The sequence below is a fragment of the Helianthus annuus genome, chromosome 8 (genome assembly GCF_002127325.2).
Source record: "Helianthus annuus cultivar XRQ/B chromosome 8, HanXRQr2.0-SUNRISE, whole genome shotgun sequence".
In the NCBI taxonomy this organism is placed as follows: domain Eukaryota; kingdom Viridiplantae; phylum Streptophyta; class Magnoliopsida; order Asterales; family Asteraceae; genus Helianthus; species Helianthus annuus.
Window position 1 is genome coordinate 31,112,540 of NC_035440.2, and position 19,277 is coordinate 31,131,816.

The window sequence follows — 19,277 nt, forward strand, 5'->3', positions numbered from 1 at the left end:
ATGAGAAGTGATTATGGAACAACTTGGGTTGTTCCAACATAAAATCCTCACATGATTTGATGATTTCTCTTTAGTTAGATTTTTTGTATTATTGTACTAAACCTAGTTCGTGACCCTCCTTGGTTGTCTTTACATCAAGTGAAGTGGTGAACATTCAAGGGGTCCCTAAATGGGAGCATGTTCTTCCTACCCCATACATGACATTCATGAATGACTCGAGGTACCTAAAAGAAGATCCTAATCTTCTACCTCCTACTTGAAATATTGAACTTAATAATATGTAATACTTAAATATATATACACACACATTCGAACCTTTAATATTAGACTTGTGTTTATATGTTAAAGTAGTAGAATGACATCTAAGACTTAACACTCCAAGTATGATTCTAATGGGCTTACTACCCATGAAATACAATATAACCCTAGTGGTTACGTAGTGTCATATAAGAGTATAAGTCAAGGATGATTATTTTGATATCCTACTTTATGCTATGTTAAACTCCAAATTATAATCTTCCGTTATACGCCAAACTCACACACCTACGTTTCCTCGTGTAGAAGGACAAGGTGCTCCAAACTAATTCATCCACCAAACTTGCTCTCGGAACTTCAAGTCAAGACTTGTAAACCGTGAGTATACTCGAACCCATTTTACTTATAAACACTTTGGGTGCAACATGTATTCTATATTAAACGCACGTGACACTTGAAACTTATTTGAAACATGTTCTATCCTTTTAAACATGAAACATGAAACTTGTGAAACTTGAGACTATTTTGTGCTATGTGAACGTTTAATCTTTGTGTCTAGTTCCGCCTTAACAATGGTAGCGCTATAGGGGTAATGCACCTCCCCGTTAGTCTTTGGGGTATTGTTAGGAGGAGACATATTAACCTCCCGTGAAACTTTGGGTTAGGTACTTTAACGCATAGGAAACTTGGGCTATCACTTGGACTGCGTAAACTAGCATGGTTGAAACTATTTTAATATGTTCATGTTGGATACGAGTTTTTATTCTATTATGCTATGTAAACAAACTTGTATACTCGCTCTTTGCTTTTGCATTGAAACTCTTTTTTAATACATGTTGCAGGTTGATTATTGAAGTATGGATGATTGATGAAACAAGTTAGGGTGGCTAGATACACACCTAAATTTATCTATCTTTTGTTGTTATGATTTTTGTTGAAACAATGTTGTTATCCCCTTTTGAAATTGTTTGACATTTAGTATTGCAATGAAATTGGAATTAAATTAAATATTGTCACATAGTGTTATGACGTCTCTAGCAATCTATACACACTTCGTCTCATCCCGATGTTTCCGCCATCGGTTGGGGTGTGACAGTGGGGTTCGGAGCCATAACTATAGGGAATTAGGAAAATTGCCATGCTTTTGCCCTAATCTATAGTTCTAGGAATTTTGCCTCTTATTTGTTGTTTAAAACTTTTGTGCTCTACCATGCATGCTTCTAAGCTATACTTTCTATTAAAATTATGTGCCTTTCCTAAGGCTAACACTAATACACTTATGCTATTTTTATGCTCTTATAACACCAACGAGAAGAATTTACCAAAATAGGCGTGAAACCCACAATTTGGTAAACGACTCTCATTCTACCTTTAATCTATTTTGCACGAAATTTCACCATTAAGCTAGGAGTGACATCCACAACTTAATGGTAATTTCCATTTCAACTCTAGTGGACCCTCGTCAAAGTGTCAAAATTTTATTTTGATCGACGAGTACCAACCACATTTAGGGTACGAAATCGTCAAGTTAGGGGTGAAACCCGCATCTCGTCGATTAAGTCCCATTCCTCGATTTTTATTCTCGCCAAAGTCCCGAATGTTTCAATCATTTAGAGATGTGTAGTAACCGGAAGGGTAAGATACCGTTAATCACTTCTCGACGAGAGTATCTTACTTATAGGCCAAAGCACAATATCTCTAATTCGAAAGAACTTTCGACCCACTTTGGAATAGTCGACGTTTCTCTACCCGAAACAATCCAATGTTTTATTGAGCCTCTCTTTTATGTATCTCAATTTATATGTGATTTTATACTTGAACGTTCATTCATTTCCAAATGTCGTTTTAATCATTTCGCACGTTATCGCAATCACAAACAATAATAATCCCTCGTGAACAAACTAAATTTACAATGCTTTCGTTTATTCATGTTATGCTATGTGGAATTCATGACTATGCTATATGAAACACTTTTATGCTATGTAAATCAAATTGAACCTTTTATGCAATGTGAATCAAATTGAACCTTTGATGCTATGTGAACCTTTATGCTATGTGATCAATTTCGTTTTCTTAAACAAACATTATGACCAAGTCTCACCTATTCGTTCTTTTGAATCTTAGATGTCTTCTCGTCACTCCAACGCGTCTAAAAAGTCAAAGTCTCGCTCCATCAAGAAGATGATGGCTTTCATGGCCGATCAATTTGCTCGCGTCGTTCCAAAGGTCATTTCCAAGATTCGAGCCTCTGAAACTCCTCACTCTTCCGTCGACTCTAAGGTTGAAGCACGCAAGCCCGTCTCGTTCAACTTCAAGCACTTTTCATCGTGCAATCCAAAGCCATTCACTGGCAATGATGGGGTGACCGCCATGCTTGAGTGGTTTGACAGCATAGAGGTCACATTCATCAATAGCGAGTGCCCCGATGAGCTCAAGACGCGCAGCGCGACTGGGGTATTCCAAGCCCGAGCTCTCGAGTGGTGGACGAATGAAAGAAACATACGTTCGAACGAGCTAGCATATGCTTTGACATGGGAAGAGACTAAGGCCCTGATGATGGATGAGTTTTGTCCTCCACATGAGCAACGAAAGTTGGAGGAAGAATTTTGGGTATTAAAGCAGATTGGTGATGACAACCTAGCCTACACCACCCGTTTCAAACAACTCTGTTTCATTGTCCCTCACCTTGTCTCGACCCCTGATCGCAAGAAAAGCAAGTACATCAATGGTTTACCCCCTAATATGCGTGACACAATCGAGGCAGCCAAACTCGATAGCATCGAAGACATTTACCGTTTGGCCGCGTCCTTGAACAACAACCGTATTCGCGATAAGCAAGCCGCAAACCTCGTTCCTTCGAAGCCAGCCAATCAAATCACCCAACAATCGAATAACAATAGGGGAAAGAAGCGAAAGCAATCCAACCCCATTTGTAACGCGATTGTGCCGCCTATTAACCCTGACGCTGTTGCTCCTGATAACACCTAAAGGCCGTACACTGGGATTCACCCCAAGTGTGCCACTTGTAATTTCCATCATCCCGTCAATGCTAGGTGCCGTCGTTGTGGCAATTGCAACCGTTATGGTCATACTACCAACTTTTGTCGCCAACAACCACAACAAGCACCACCCGCTCAGCAAGCTCAGCAAGCCCAACAAGCCCTACCTGCTCCTCAAAACGCAAGACCCGCTAGAGCTTGTTTCAAATGTGGGGATGTTAATCATCTTCGTCCTCAATGCCCACAATGGAATCAAGAGCAGCAACAACCTCCTCGTGGACGCGCCTTCAACCTAAACGCGAATCAAGCGCGCAACGACAATGATGTCGTTAACGGTACGTTTCTTGTTAACCATCTTTATGCTTCGATACTATTTGATACTGGTGCGGACAAAAGCTTTGTGTCCTTAGAATTCGAATCATTATTAAATTGCACACGCTCTAAGCTACCTAAGTCGTTTTCCGTTGAAGTCGCCAATGGCAAGTCTATCCTAGTCGATTCCATTCTCCTCGATTGTCGTCTTACTCTTAACGAGTATGCTTTCTCTATCGATCTTATACCCATGCAATTGGGTAGTTTCGACGTCATTATAGGCATGGATTGGCTTCAAAAGAATCATGCTGAAATCGCTTGCCACGAGAAATTCGTTCGTTTGCCTCTTCCATCTGGTGACGTTTTGCACGTTTATGGAGACCGACCTTCAAGGGGACTAAAGTTGATGTCCTGCAAAACAAGCGAACAAGTACTTACGCAAACAGTACTTTGCCTTTTTAGCCCACGTTGTGGAAGAAAAGGGCAAAGGAAAAAGTTTAAGTGATGTTCCAGTGGTGCGCGACTTCCCTGATGTCTTTCCTGAAGATCTACCCGGTCCTCCTCCTCCCCGATCTGTTGATTTTCGTATTGACCTCGTACCTGGTGCGACTCCTGTTGCCAAGGCTCCTTATCGTCTTGCACCTTCCGAAATGCAAGAATTGTCTTCTCAGCTTCAAGAACTCCTCGATAAGGGTTTTATCCGTCCAAGTACCTCTCCTTGGGGTGCTCCTGTGCTTTTCGTTAAAAAGAAAGATGGTTCTTTCCGCATGTGTATCGACTATCGTGAGCTCAACAAACTCACCGTTAAGAATCGTTATCCCCTTCCGCGTATCGACGACCTCTTTGATCAACTTCAAGGCGCTACCTGTTTCTCCAAAATCGATCTTCGTTCTGGTTATCACCAACTTCGAGTCCTCGAAGAGGACGTTCCAAAAACCGCTTTTCGCACTCGCTATGGACATTACGAGTTCGTGGTTATGCCTTTTGGTTTGACCAACGCACCCGCTGTGTTCATGGATCTCATGAATCGTATTTGTAAGCCTTACTTGGATCGCTTCGTGATCGTCTTCATTGATGATATCCTCATTTATTCTAAATCTCGAGCCGATCATGAGCGTCATCTCCGCCTTATACTTGAACTTTTGCGTGTTGAACGTTTATATGCTAAGTTTTCTAAATGCGAGTTTTGGATCAAAGAAGTTCAATTCCTTGGGCACGTTGTTAGTGAAAAAGGAATCCTTGTCGACCCTTCAAAAATCGAAGCCGTGAAGAATTGGACCGCGCCTAAATCTCCTTCTGAAATCCGTTCTTTCTTAGGATTGGCGGGTTATTACCGTCGATTCATCTCGAACTTTTCGAAGATCGTCGTTCCTCTCACTTCGTTGACTCAAAAAGAGAAACCTTTTGCTTGGGGTCCCGAGCAAGAGGAATCTTTTCAAACTCTCAAGGACTTGCTTTGCAACGCTCCTATCCTCGCTCTCCCTGATGGGAATGATGACTTCGTGGTGTATTGTGATGCATCAAATCGTGGTCTTGGTTGTGTGCTCATGCAACGAGACAAAGTCATCGCTTACGCCTCTCGCCAACTCAAAATACATGAGAAAAATTATACTACCCACGACCTCGAGCTTGGCGCAGTTGTTTTTGCGTTAAAGATTTGGCGACACTACCTATATGGTACTAAGTGTGTGGTTTTCACTGACCATAAGAGCCTACAACACATCTTTGACCAAAAAGAACTCAATATGCGACAGCGACGTTGGGTGGAATTGCTCAACGACTACGACTGCGAGATTCGCTACCACCCTGGTAAGGCGAATGTCGTGGCCGATGCACTTAGTCGTAAGGCTCATGTAGATGTCATTCGTTGTTTTCATATCTCGAGTGATCTTCACAATCGTATTCGTGAAGCACAGTACTCATCTATCAATGAAGGTTCCATGGCTGTAGAAATACGTGGAGCATCTGAAAGTCAACTCGTTTCAAAACCTGATGGTCTCCTCTATTGTTGTGATCGCGTCTGGATTCCGGATCGTGACAATCTTCGTGACCTTATCATGAACGAAGCTCACAAATCTAAGTACTCAATTCATCCTGGCGCTGACAAGATGTACCATAATCTACGTACATCCTATTGGTGGCCCGGTATGAAGAAAGACATTGCTGTGTACGTTTCCAAGTGTCTTACCTGTTCGAAAGTCAAAGCCGAGCACCAACGACCTTCTGGTCTACTCGAACAACCTGAAATCCCCGTGTGGAAATGGGATAGCATTGCGATGGACTTCATAACTAAACTCCCGCGTACACCTTCTGGTTACGACAGCATTTGGATAGTCATTGATCGTTTAACTAAGTCCGCACAATTCATCCCATTCGCGAAGATTTCAAGGTTGAACGACTTGCTCGTGTCTATACCAATGAAGTCATACGCCATCATGGTGTTCCTCTCGACATCATTTCTGATCGTGATGGTCGATTCACTTCGCGTCTCTGGCAAACTTTTCAGTCCGCTATGGGTACTCATTTGAATCTTAGTACGGCTTTTCATCCTCAAACGGATGGACAGACTGAACGTACTATCCAAACCCTAGAGGACATGCTCCGTTCTTGTGTCATCGACTTTGGTGGTAGTTGGGATGTGCATTTACCTTTGATCGAGTTCTCGTACAACAATAGCTACCACTCCAGTATTCAAATGGCTCCTTTCGAGGCATTGTATGGTCGCAAATGCCGATCTCCTTTAAGCTGGCACGAGATTGGTGACAAACATTTTACTGGCCCTGAGATCATACAAGAAGCAACGGATAATATTCTTCAAATCCGTGACAATCTACTCAAGGCTCGAAGTCGTCAAAAGAGCTACGCTGACAAGGGACGCAAACCTATGGAATTCAACGTTGGTGACCACGTTCTTCTCAAGGTGTCTCCTTGGAAAGGAGTGGTTTGTTTTGGTAAAAAGGGAAAACTTGCCCCTCGCTATGTTGGTCCTTTCAAGATACTCGAAAGGATTGGTAAGGTGGCTTATCGACTCGATTTACCTCAAGAGCTCAACAACGTTCATCCAACGTTCCACGTCTCTAACCTAAAGAAATGTCTCGCTGATGAAGGACTTCAAGTTCCTCTCGAAGAACTTCAAATCAACGATACTATGCATTTCGTGGAGAAACCTGTAGAAATCGTGGACCAGCAAGTCAAGTTACTAAGGCGCAGTAAGATTCCTATCGTCAAGGTTAGATGGGAAGGAAAACGTGGCGCCGAATTTACTTGGGAACTCAAAAAGGATATGAAGTCAAAATATCCTCATCTTTTCCCTGCGTCTTCCTAAATTTCGGGACGAAATTTCCTAAAGGAGGGGAGACTGTAACGCCCGGCTCTTTTGTACTTTCCATTTATAGAAGGTTTTGATCGTATTTCTATTTTTGGAAACTTTGTATTCTTGTAATCGTTCCCTTCTTTGTAATCCTTGTCAAACCGAGACTTGGATCATTAATGAAGCTTATATTTTGTTACATCTATGTTAAACGCATTCTATATATGCTCGTATGTTCGACTTCGTGAATCAATCACTGTTTAAACGTGATTCTTGGAAACTATGTATGAAACTTGCAATTAATCTAAACTTATGCATTGAACGTATTATGAATGAGAACGACACTTGATTTGATACTTATACGATTGATTATACTTAGTTTATACTCCTCATACTTAATCATAACCTAATCCATGCTTTTGTGACAAGAATGGCCCTTAAAACACCTTAAAAGCATCAATTACACAACTTCAGGGGCCAAATTGTAAAAAAAATGAAACTTACCCAGAACCACAAATGGCTCATGGCCCGCGTGAACTTAGCCTGAAACCTCAGGCGGGCCGCGTGGGGATGCCAGATCGGGAAAAAACACAACAGCTGATTATCTACGCGAATTAGCACGAAATCCTAAGTTCTAACACTCCCCAATCACCATTAAGCCACCTCTAAACACCTCCAATCATGCTCAAACTCTTCCACTATAAATATACACCTTCTCCAAGCATTTCTACACTTTCAACACTCACAAATCACTCCAAATTCACTCTCAATTCAGCTGTAAATCTGCATTTTCGGACAGATTCATACTCTTGCACAAAAGTGAGTATAACTTGCTCATTTCTTAACGAAATCACTCGATTCTTCTTCCTACTTGCTTGGATAATCATGGGGTTTGATTCCTTGACTTCTCCTTGGAGAAATCAGACCTGGAATTGCTCCGAAATTGTCCACAAACTTTCTGTTTTGTTTCAAGTTCTTCAAAAGTTTGTTTAAACTCATCCAACTTGTGTCTAACACATCTCAAGCCTATGTCCTAATGCTTACAACCTCTCTTATGGTTGGTAAAGCTTAAAAACAAGGTTGAGACACTATAAATCAGAGGTTAAAACCTCAAATACTTTCTGTTTTATTAGGGTATTTCACCCACAAGTCATGTTCAAGCTTGGTTCTTGATGAGAAGTGATTATGGAACAACTTGGGTTGTTCCAACATAAAATCCTCACATGATTTGATGATTTCTCTTTAGTTAGATTGTTTGTATTATTGTACTAAACCTAGTTCGTGACCCTCCTTGGTTGTCTTTACATCAAGTGAAGTGGTGAGCATTCAAGGGGTCCCTAAATGGGAGCATATTCTTCCTACCCCATACATGACATTCATGAATGACTCGAGGTACCTAAAAGAAGATCCTAATCTTCTACCTCCTACTTGAAATATTGAACTTAATAATATGTAATACTTAAATATATATACACACACATTCGAACCTTTAATATTAGACTTGTGTTTATATGTTAAAGTAGTAGAATGACATCTAAGACTTAACACTCCAAGTATGATTCTAATGGGCTTACTACCCATGAAATACAATATAACCCTAGTGGTTACGTAGTGTCATATAAGAGTATAAGTCAAGGATGATTATTTTGATATCCTACTTTATGCTATGTTAAACTCCAAATTATAATCTTCCGTTATACGCCAAACTCACACACCTACGTTTCCTCGTGTAGAAGGACAAGGTGCTCCAAACTAATTCATCCACCAAACTTGCTCTCGGAAGTTCAAGTCAAGACTTGTAAACCGTGAGTATACTCGAACCCGTTTTACTTTTAAACACTTTGGGTGAAACATGTATTCTATATTAAACGCACGTGACACTTGAAACTTATTTGAAACATGCTCTATCCTTTTAAACATGAAACATGAAACTTGTGAAACTTGAGACTATTTTGTGCTATGTGAACGTTTAATCTTTGTGTCTAGTTCCGCCTTAACAATGGTAGCGCTATAGGGGTAATGCACCTCCCCGTTAGTCTTCGGGGTATTGTTAGGAGGAGACATATTAACCTCCCGTGAAACTTTGGGTTAGGTACTTTAACGCATTGGAAACTTGGGCTATCACTTGGACTGCGTAAACTAGCATGGTTGAAACTATTTTAATATGTTCATGTTGGATACGAGTTTTTATTCTATTATGCTATGTAAACAAACTTGTATACTCGCTCTTTACTTTTGCATTGAAACTCTATTTTAATACATGTTGCAGGTTGATTATTGAAGTATGGATGATTGATGAAACAAGTTAGGGTGGCTAGATACACACCTAAATTTATCTATCTTTTGTTGTTATGATTTTTGTTGAAACAATGTTGTTATCCCCTTTTGAAATTGTTTGACATTTAGTATTGCAATGAAATTGGAATTAAATTAAATATTGTCACATAGTGTTATGACGTCTCTAGTAATCTATACACACTTCGTCTCATCCCGATGTTTCCGCCATCGGTTGGGGTGTGACAGTGAGGTTCGGTGTCGGGATCCAGACGACGACATGGTCTGCATTAGACATCGTCACGAGACTCAACACAACGAAATCGAATCTCACCTCACACGTCTACTACTATCTAAAGCTTAGAATCACGTCGAAACACATATCACATAGACACATAATCACATAACCACAGATACACATAAGCACAGAAGCACATAGAACACGTAGGTCACAGAAGCACATAAGTACTTAGAGCACAAAAACACAGAAACACGCAAATACCTAGGCACTTAATCACTGAAGCAGTCAGTAAACAGAAACCTATCCTTCAAAGCTCGCGTGTCGTTCGATTAGCATGTCGAATAGCATCGTATTAGCCTAACTTAGTCGTATAGCATAACATACCATAATATCATCTGGATTGCAGCAACTGGGGATCGATTAGGGATAGAACAACAGTACGAGTCGTGTGTGTCGATTAATATGATAGCAGAATTGAATAACATCCCAAAATATAACACCAAAACAGGGAAAGCACACATAAACACATAAAATCAACGAGTCATCAGAGTACGCGGTTGCGGTTCTCAGAATCGAAACACATAAAATCGAGAGATAGATTGTCTGCGGCTACTAGACATCGACTACCCAAGGCAATTCGACTATTCACAGTAGACTTGTCTTCACTTTCGACTCTAGAGGTCGTGTTTCTGCCTCGATTCTTGGGCATTCCACACGCGTTCCCTAGGTCATACTTGTGAGTTCAGGTCGTTGGAGTCCATCGAGGCCTTGGTGAGATAAATAAAGTCCAGAACAAACTGCCAAGGTCAGGGTTTCACCCCTTGGCTTAGCAATTTCTTCCTTGTTTTTAATAAAATAAGGGACATTATGCATCAAAATATGGATTTCACTCCTGATTTGGTATAATCTCCCTTGTTAGTTGGTGAAAATAATGTGATAAGCATGAATAAACGAATAAAATCAGCACAAGTCAGGCAGTTTGGTCAGGAGTTTGTGGCTTTCACACCTATTCCCAACTGAATCGCCTGACTTTGATTGAAAATTCGAGTGCAATGATAGTGAAGAATTGCAGAATAAGCACATAAACTAGGTCTATTGGTTCCTAACTATAGTCTAGGTCTCTAAGACAGCGACCCGGACTAGGTCGTGTCTAACCTAATTCCCTATAGTTATGGCTCTGATACCAATCTGTCACACCCCAACCGATGGCGGAATCATCGGGGCGTGGCACTGAGCGAAACAGATTGTCCAGATGTTTCCACAACAACTATTATTACAAATTCAGTTAAATGATACGTCCCATACCGTATCCCAAATAAATAAACAAGTTATCATAGAAAGCAACTAGGTAAATAATTCCGTTCGACAACTCAGATTCAATTATTATTACAGACAAATTGTTTATTATTTCTAGACTCCCTGGCCTCGATTTCATCACCACGCGCCTAAGCATCCTAGCAACTTAAGCACCTGTCACATACGTTAAAATAAAGTCAATACATAAAATGTAAAGGTGAGCACACAAGTTTAATAATAGCATATAGAGTTCGAATAGTTTACGCATAACCAGGCACGTACACAGAGGAAAACGATGCATGTTAATTATCGACATGGGACCATCGATACCAACGACTGCGGGTTGACCGTCCGAGACGGTTCGCAATACATGATTACCACCGTAATTCATGCAAGTAATTGTCCTTAACAACCCCCGTGTGAACGGGTGCTGAGTCCAAACTATAGTACTATGTTGCTAAGGCAGGTAGATAGCATTCCACGTGTAAACATAATAAACAGCATTCATTTAGTCAAGTAGCACATGCAAATGGTCAGCATTCAAATAGTTTGTGTTTGATTGTGATTTGATAGGTAACGTATGTAACACCCAAAAGTGCTAAAAGCAAAAAGGGATCGAGTATACTCACAGTGATTGATTATGGATTGAAGGGAGCGTTGAGAGTAGGATTAGCCTGAATAATTTGATAGCATAACGATAAGTAACGCGGAAAATAAGACAAGCGTGAATGGATCGAATGGGCTGGTCGATAGAACGGCAGGTTCGATCGAACGGGCTGTTCGGTCGGCTGGTATGTCCAGTTGGACAGTTCCGTTCGATCGGCCGGTAGGCTCGATTGGCTGGGCCATTCGAGTGGATTGTTTCTTCCTCTGGTGTGTTTGTGTTTGAGGATTTGAACTTTTGAAGTTTTCGTTGCAGCATTTGAGAACACTGAAGTGTTCCTACCTTTCAAGGCGATCGATCGAGCGGTTCGCTCGATCGGCTAGCTCACTCGATCGGCTAGGAACTTCAGAATTAGTCCTCAACTGAATGTCACTCGATCGAACAGTCTGTTCGATCGGCTGGCATTCCCTACTACGAACGAGTTGTGAAAAAAACGATTAAGTGTTGAAGAGTAGTATCTCATGATCCGAAGAGTAATGTTCACCAAACGCAGTTCGATCGAACATCCCTTCCTCGATACTATGCTTCATGAAATTTTAAAGTGTGAGACCATGTGCTAGCCGATCGGCTGGCCCGGTCGATCGGCTGGTATGTCCGATCGGCTGGGCTGTTCGAACAGCCTAGCCGTTCGGTCAGCATCTCTGACCTGGTCGGCCTTTCATCTAACACTTGGCTGTTTGGTTACTTGTCATTATATCGAGGTAGTTTGATAATGAGTTGAACTATGACACCTTCGTCCTTACTTGTCTCTCCGGCTCGGACAGGAATCACCCAAATCCGTCCGTTGAGCGGTTCGGAACGTCGGCTTAGAGTTTAACCCATTGTCGGTGAACCTCGTAGGTAGAACCCGAATCTCGAACCATCCAACCATTGGAATGATCGGTGGGTTGGCTCAGGCTCCGTTTCTACCGGTTTGAAGACATTGAGTGTAAAAGAGTTGAAAGAAAGTTGGGATTCCTTCTTTCAATTCTTCACAACATGTGGATGTTTAGATCTTTGATAGATCTTAGCTTGTTTATGTGGAAATCGGTTAGATCTAAGCCATTCATAGTTGAATGAGGCCAAAACATGACGTTCTTCAAGAACACCATGATGACATCACCCAAGAACACCTAGATCTTGGTGATTTCACGGTTAGAATTCAAGTTTTGAAAGATACAAAGGTGTAGAATCAAGTAATGATCAAAAATGTACAAGAATTAGAGTGATAACTTACCGGGATTGAGAGAAATCTGAGAAAAGATGAAGAATAGGAGCTGGCCGGTCAGAACTTTCCAAAAGTGGAAATGAAGACAAGGACAGCCCTATTTATAGGCTTCCAAAAGAGGAAAGTGGCAGCCGATCGGCCAGGAGCTCCGATCGAGTGGGCTGCTCGATCGGCTGGCAAGATGCTAGCCGATCGGCTGGCCTGTTTGATCAGGATGCTTCCTGTTCGATCCGCTTCACACTTTGAGTATTTTGCGACGGTTTTCGACGTTTCGATTTCGATAGACGCTGATACGAATACGATAGGGTTCCTAGTCAAATTACTTTTAATCCCAGCCACTATATCTAACATACAATCTTCTATAAGTCACGTTTCGATGTCGTTTTCGATTGTGTTTGATTGCTTTTCGAGTTTCGATTCAATCTTCGATTGTTTTGCTTGAATACCACACCAAACATAAAGTAAACATGCACAAGTAACACATAAGGCACACACACACGTATAACAATACCACAATTCGCATAATTCGAGTCTCGAGCGATGATTGTTGGGTCGGTTTGATTACTGATTAGTTAACTTTATCGCATTGTTACTTCCTATCATTCACAGTCGTAGATCGGTTCGCGTTAAAACTCATTCGATTACTTCGATTCTTGCTGATTACAACACTTACTCCACATAATACAACTAAAACATAAAATAGACTATCTACAGTCAAAGAAAGTCAAAGTTGACTTGGACTTTGACTTTGACTTTGACATTCGAAAACACGGGGTGTTACATTTTATGTGCAGGATGATGATACTGCTTGGTGGGTTGATTCAGGTGCAATAAGCCATGTATGCAAGGATCTTCGTTGCTTTAAAGACTTTCAACCAATTGAAGACGAATCTATCATTAAGATGGGAAATGTTGCAACTAAACCAATCAAAGGAATAGGAACTGTGAATCTTGTTTTTACTTCTGGAAAATCTTTACTTTTGAACATTGTTTTGTATGCGCCCGGAATTCGAAAGAATCTGTTAAGTGGAACGCAAAAATAGTTGTTTTGTGTAAACCTACTAATTTATAACAGATAAAAATCCCAAAAACAAGGCAACATAACAAAAATAGTTGTTTGGTGTAAACCTACTAATTTATAATCCAAAAAATACTCCAAAAGTACTCGATTTGAACTTGGAACGCAACAATGGAATGAACGCAACAATGGAATGGACATATAGCCTTGATGGGAAGCCTAGAACCGTTCGTGGCAAACGATCAATGAGCACTAGTTTTTTTTCACTTTTTTTTTACCAAAGATGGATGGTAAATCTCATAATTATGTAACCGGTACAACGAGTTGAACCTATATTACCAGATTTCCCACCGGCACATAATATTTACTGTTTGCTAGTTTAAAAGACCCTTATAGTATCAAGCTTCTCGCTGGTGGCAAGTTTTACCCTAAGTCGACAATCTTTGACCCGGACAGCCTGCTCATCGCCTCATTATCTCTTACCCTCACCCTAATTCGATCGTCCACTATCGTCGTTCTATGAAGTCTACTTATTGCCTCATGAGTGACAACCTTGGCCTCATCATCGACCACAATATTATCATTCATGAAAATATTAGGTTACGAATTGTGGTTGCATTGTAATGCATAGAATGATAGAAACTTGAAGCCCACTCTTTTTCTTTATGCATGCCCTAATGGACCATATTTGGTCTTATATCTCTTATGGCCTTTGTTATGTAATATTATTCAATAGTTTAAAAGGACATATCCAAAATAAGGTTAACTTAATACATTACAAGCTAAAATTAAGTTCAACAAAATAAAATAAGTTTTAAATTTCAACAAAATACAATATTAATTCATTAGCATGGTAATCAACCTTCAAGTATGTCATAGATACCAAGTTACTCTCCTAAATACATGTAAATAATAATTAGTGTTTTGTAATATATTATAATTTTTATAATATCAAAATATATTACAGGTAAAATAATCTTAGCTAAGCCGAGCCGAGCCAATTCTACTCGTTGCGAGCTAAGCTCAGCTCGGCTCAGTTTAAAACGAGCCATATCAAGTGAGCTTTTTTCGAGCTAAATCCGAGCAAGCTAGCTCCGAACCACAAGCTTTTTCGATAACCGAAAACTAAAAGTAATAATTCAATCAACAACTATATGATTAATAAATAGCTTCGTAAAATTCTTTGTGACCTTTGCATGCCTTCACGCTGCATGTGACAGGCTCTCATCCTCACACCAACCTAAAACCATATCTTCATCTTCTTCCTTCTCCCACACATTAATCCTACTCATAACTTACTCATTTGTCCACTACAGAACGTAGACCCCATGTAGAAGCAATTAAGCACATGTTTCACACCTCCATTCACACTTTATGTCTCAGCCATTCATTCTTTAGATTTTATGTGTGAGGACATAAATGAAACATATACTCTCCAAAATTTGTATTTAAACCTCTTCACTCTACACAACAACATACATATTATCTCTCTTCAACAAACCAAAAAGCTTCAACTATCATGGCTTTTGAGATCTGTGTCAAGGCTGCTGTTGGTGCCCCTAATGTTCTTGGAGACTGTAATTAACATCTCTTTATTTACACATTTTTATCAAGATTATTTCATTATCTTAATATATATATATATATATATATATATATATATATATATATATTTTTGTGGTTTTTAGGTCCATTTAGCCAAAGGGCTCTTTTGACTCTGGAAGAGAAGAAACTATCTTACAAAACCAATCTCATTAATCTGAGCAGCAAACCAGATTGGTAACAATGTTTTTTTATTTTTTTTTATTTTATATGAGAATATTGAATTTACTCATATTTTTCTTTTAGGGTTTTTAAGTGAATGTTGTTTGTTTAGGTTCCTTGCATTGAACCCAGCTGGGAAAGTTCCTTTGTTAAAGTTTGATGAGAAATGGGTGCCTGATTCTGATGTTATTGTGGTTCTGCTTGAAGAGAAGTATCCTGAACCTTCTCTTACTTACCCCCCTGAACTTGCTTCTGTGTATGCATCTCTCAATGTTTTTAATATAATTTAATAACATTGTTATATAATTAAATATAAATTTTATATTATTAAAAATGATTTAAAATTTGGGATTAAATTGTAGGGGGGCAGATATTTACTCAAAGTTTTCGACATTCTTGAAGAGCAAGGATGAGAATGATGGGACTGAACAAGCTTTGCTTGATGAACTCTATGCATTGGAAGAACACCTCAAGAACAATGTATGCTTTATCAAATCAATCAATCAATCGTACCCAGTAAATCCCACAAATAACAAAGCTACTGGTAAGGATAGAGAGGCTGTTTCCAGAGAGACCCCTGATGCCAAAGGCATATAGTAGAAAAGCGAGAAACCTAACAAATCTATAAACAGAGCACTACTAAATAGCAAAGAAGTGGTGGCTAGGTAACATAGTGAAATAGAACAAATATTTCAAATTACAAGATCCCAGTTAAGCATTTATGGAAAAAAAGAAAAAAAAATCAATGCAACTAAACCATAAAGAAAGAAACGCGAATAAAGCACGTATGCTTTATCAAATACCAATCTTTTATATTTTGGGTGGTTACGTCGAAATATGGTTTTTTGAGTCGAGGGTCTCTGGAGTAGCCTCTCTGTCCTATATATTGTTTAGGCATAGAGGTTTGATGCTCACTATATCCTCTGGGATAGAGGTATGATTTATCTACATTTTACCCTTCTCAGACTCAATCAATAGCTTTGCGTGGGTGTGATTTTACTGGATATGGTTGTTGTTGTTGTTATATTTTGGATGGTCTTTGTTTTATTGAAATTTAGTGGAATTGGTCATCTAAATTCAATTCCATACGTGTTTTATTCGCAGAATTCGTTGAAATTGGAATTTGAACATGAATGTTTTATATTGAAGGGAATTGAAATCGAATCGAAATGAAGTCCTTCAAATTTTTGACAATTCCAATTTCTTTAACAAATTTTGATTCCAAATACAAGTCCTTCAAATTCCATTTCTTCTGATTTGATGAATTATTATTTAACGAACCAAACCACCCCTTAGTAAACAAGATGACTGTTTTTAGTTGTGGCAATATGTGTGTTTTTATACGCTCGAATGATGATAACTTGTTAACGTATCAGGGGCCTTACGTTAACGGAAAAAAGATCTCAGCCGTTGATCTGAGTTTGGCACCAAAGCTATACCATCTTAAGGTGGCTCTTGGTCATTTTAAGAAGTGGTATGTTCCAGAAAGTCTGACTCATGTGCACAACTACATGGAGGTATGAGTATGACCCTATGACTTGCTTTTGTCAATTCTAGATCTAATTATAATCACAATTTGTCAAACTTTATCACAACTTTATACATAAAAAAAGCACATCCAAACACTATATGTCACAACCCGTTTTGTTGCGGCTAATAGTGATTATGATTCCATATATATAGACACTACTTTATGTGTTTCTAACTTATGATGACGATGATGATGTTGATGCAGTCGCTCTTCGCTAGGGAGTCATTTCAGAAAACGAAAACCCCTAAAGAAGAATACTTGATTGCTGGATGGGAGCCAAAGGTTAATCCATGAAGTCGTCCCAAGCTATAGTTATAGCTAGTCGCGTTATCAACTTATCATATGTATGTAATAAGTTAGGTTGTGCACCATATGTGTTTTGGAGTTTTAATAAACTGTGGTAGGTGTTTGTTATGTGTTAATGGTGCATAAACATTGACACATTGTGATGGTACTAATGTTTGATGGAAGACTGGTTGTTACATTTGTGAAATCTTGATTTTCTATCTTCTTTTACCCGTGTATCATTCTTTATTCTTTACGTTTGATGATAGTATGGATGTATGTACCGCGTTAGATAGTATGTATATACCGCGTATGTATATTCTTTAGGTATGATAGTATGTATATGCCGCCTTAGATTAAATATATACTCACGTGTGTATTATACTAAACATAATTCCAAATTGAGTACATGTGTGGTTGATATTCGTGTAGAGTATCTTGTGTCTTCATATCTACTATCTTTTGTCTTCATATCTACCATCTTTTTGTCTTATTTTGTTATGCATATACACGTATGAAAATTGTATCAAAAGTGTGAGCATCCAAAAAAAATATTCGATGTTAGTGCAATAGAGTGATTAACTATACGTCCCTTTCGTCTTATATTTGTGTTGTACGTTTGCCATTGAGTATATACTCTAGGTAGAGGAAGATAGTACATGACAAAGAAAACAAAAAGTTATTTTGAAGCAAATTACATATCTACCCCTTTTATTAATAATAATTTATGTTAAAAGTTTGAATTTGTAGTTTTTTTCTTAAAAATTATATGTAGTTTTCTTATACATATTTTTTTTTATTAACAAAAAAAAATATCTAATTAATCTTATATGTTCTAATTTTATTTTAGTTAAAAATTAACAAAAAATAATATTAAAAAATGTGAAGAATGAGAGATGAGTATAATAAAGGTTAAGGGATGAAAGGAAATGGTGAATTGGTTTGTATGCTAGTAGCCTGCTAGCTGCACTTGTTGGATTGAATAGAATACTTTTGATTGGTCATTCCAAAAAAAAAAAAAAAAAGTGATTGGGCCCTACCCTCCAAATGGAGTCATTTGATTGGTTGAAAAAAATCATGGACGAGCCAATTTAGCGTTCATCGCTGAACTCACGGAGTGCCCTTGGCATCACCTTTTCATTTGAGCGTAACAGTATTTGAGACGTGAAAAGGATGATGTAGCATGCACTTCATGCCCACATTACACATGACATCTCTCACCAATTCACCATATGGGTGTTTTAGTATACTAAATGGAATAAAAAAAAACCAAAAAATCAAGCTGAATTTGAATTTGGTTTTCTTTTTAGTTTTAACCGAATTCCAAGTGTTTTTGAACATAATTAAAATATGTGATTTTTGAACAGAATCAAATTTGAATAATATCTAATCATATTAGGGCCTTGGGTTGAAACGTTGGGCCAACAGTAAGCTACCACTGACTAGAGGTGTACAAATCGGTTTTTTTCAAAAATCGATTTCGGTTATTAACCGGTTTCGGTTTTTTCACCCAAAATAAAAACCGGTTTTTTTTTATAATCGGTTCCGGTTACTAACCGGTTTTTGAGGTCCAAAACAATAACCGGTATAACTGGTTGGGACCGGTTTTTAACAGGTTTTTCCCAAAAAAAACCGGTTTTTACCGGATTTTTAATAACCGGTTCGGTTAATAACCGGTTTTTGAAGTCAAGATTAGTAACCGGTATAAAAACCGGCGGTTAAAAAAACCGGTTAAAAAAAATTCGGTTTTGGTTTTTTTTCCGGTTTTGGTTCTAAAACCAATTTTTTTGTACACCTCTATCACTGACTGTACCACTCGTTGGGTCGCCAAAGTCCAAGCCTCGCCTACGAGCCTGTCTTCAAAAGTGTTGTTAGGCAAGCCCATATATGTTTTGTTACATGGCCCAACAAAGATAGTTTACTCAACGCTGATTTAACTTGATGTATCGAACCGCATCTTGCCACGGGGACGCAAGGAGAATTCAATAAGCATTGATTCATCACGATACTGACAGAAAAACATATGATCAACAAAAGAGAAAATTAAAAGTTCAACATTAAAAAAATGGCAATATAACAAAGCAGCGACCGTGAAACTAGAATGTTAAAAAACGAATAAAA

General features: G+C 38.8%; 1 protein-coding gene across 1 annotated transcript; it reads left to right on the plus strand.

Moving 5' to 3' along the window:
• Window positions 1–15,018: 15,018 nt before the first annotated feature.
• LOC118481235 (glutathione S-transferase DHAR2-like) lies at window positions 15,019–17,287 on the plus strand. The gene is made up of 6 exons (XM_035976614.1): window positions 15,019–15,153; window positions 15,265–15,355; window positions 15,453–15,596; window positions 15,703–15,820; window positions 16,717–16,857; window positions 17,076–17,287. The coding sequence occupies exons 1-6, from the start codon at window positions 15,096–15,098 to the stop codon at window positions 17,163–17,165; spliced, it is 642 nt and encodes a 213-aa protein (XP_035832507.1). The 5' UTR covers window positions 15,019–15,095; the 3' UTR covers window positions 17,166–17,287.
• The last annotated feature ends 1,990 nt before the right edge of the window (window positions 17,288–19,277 follow it).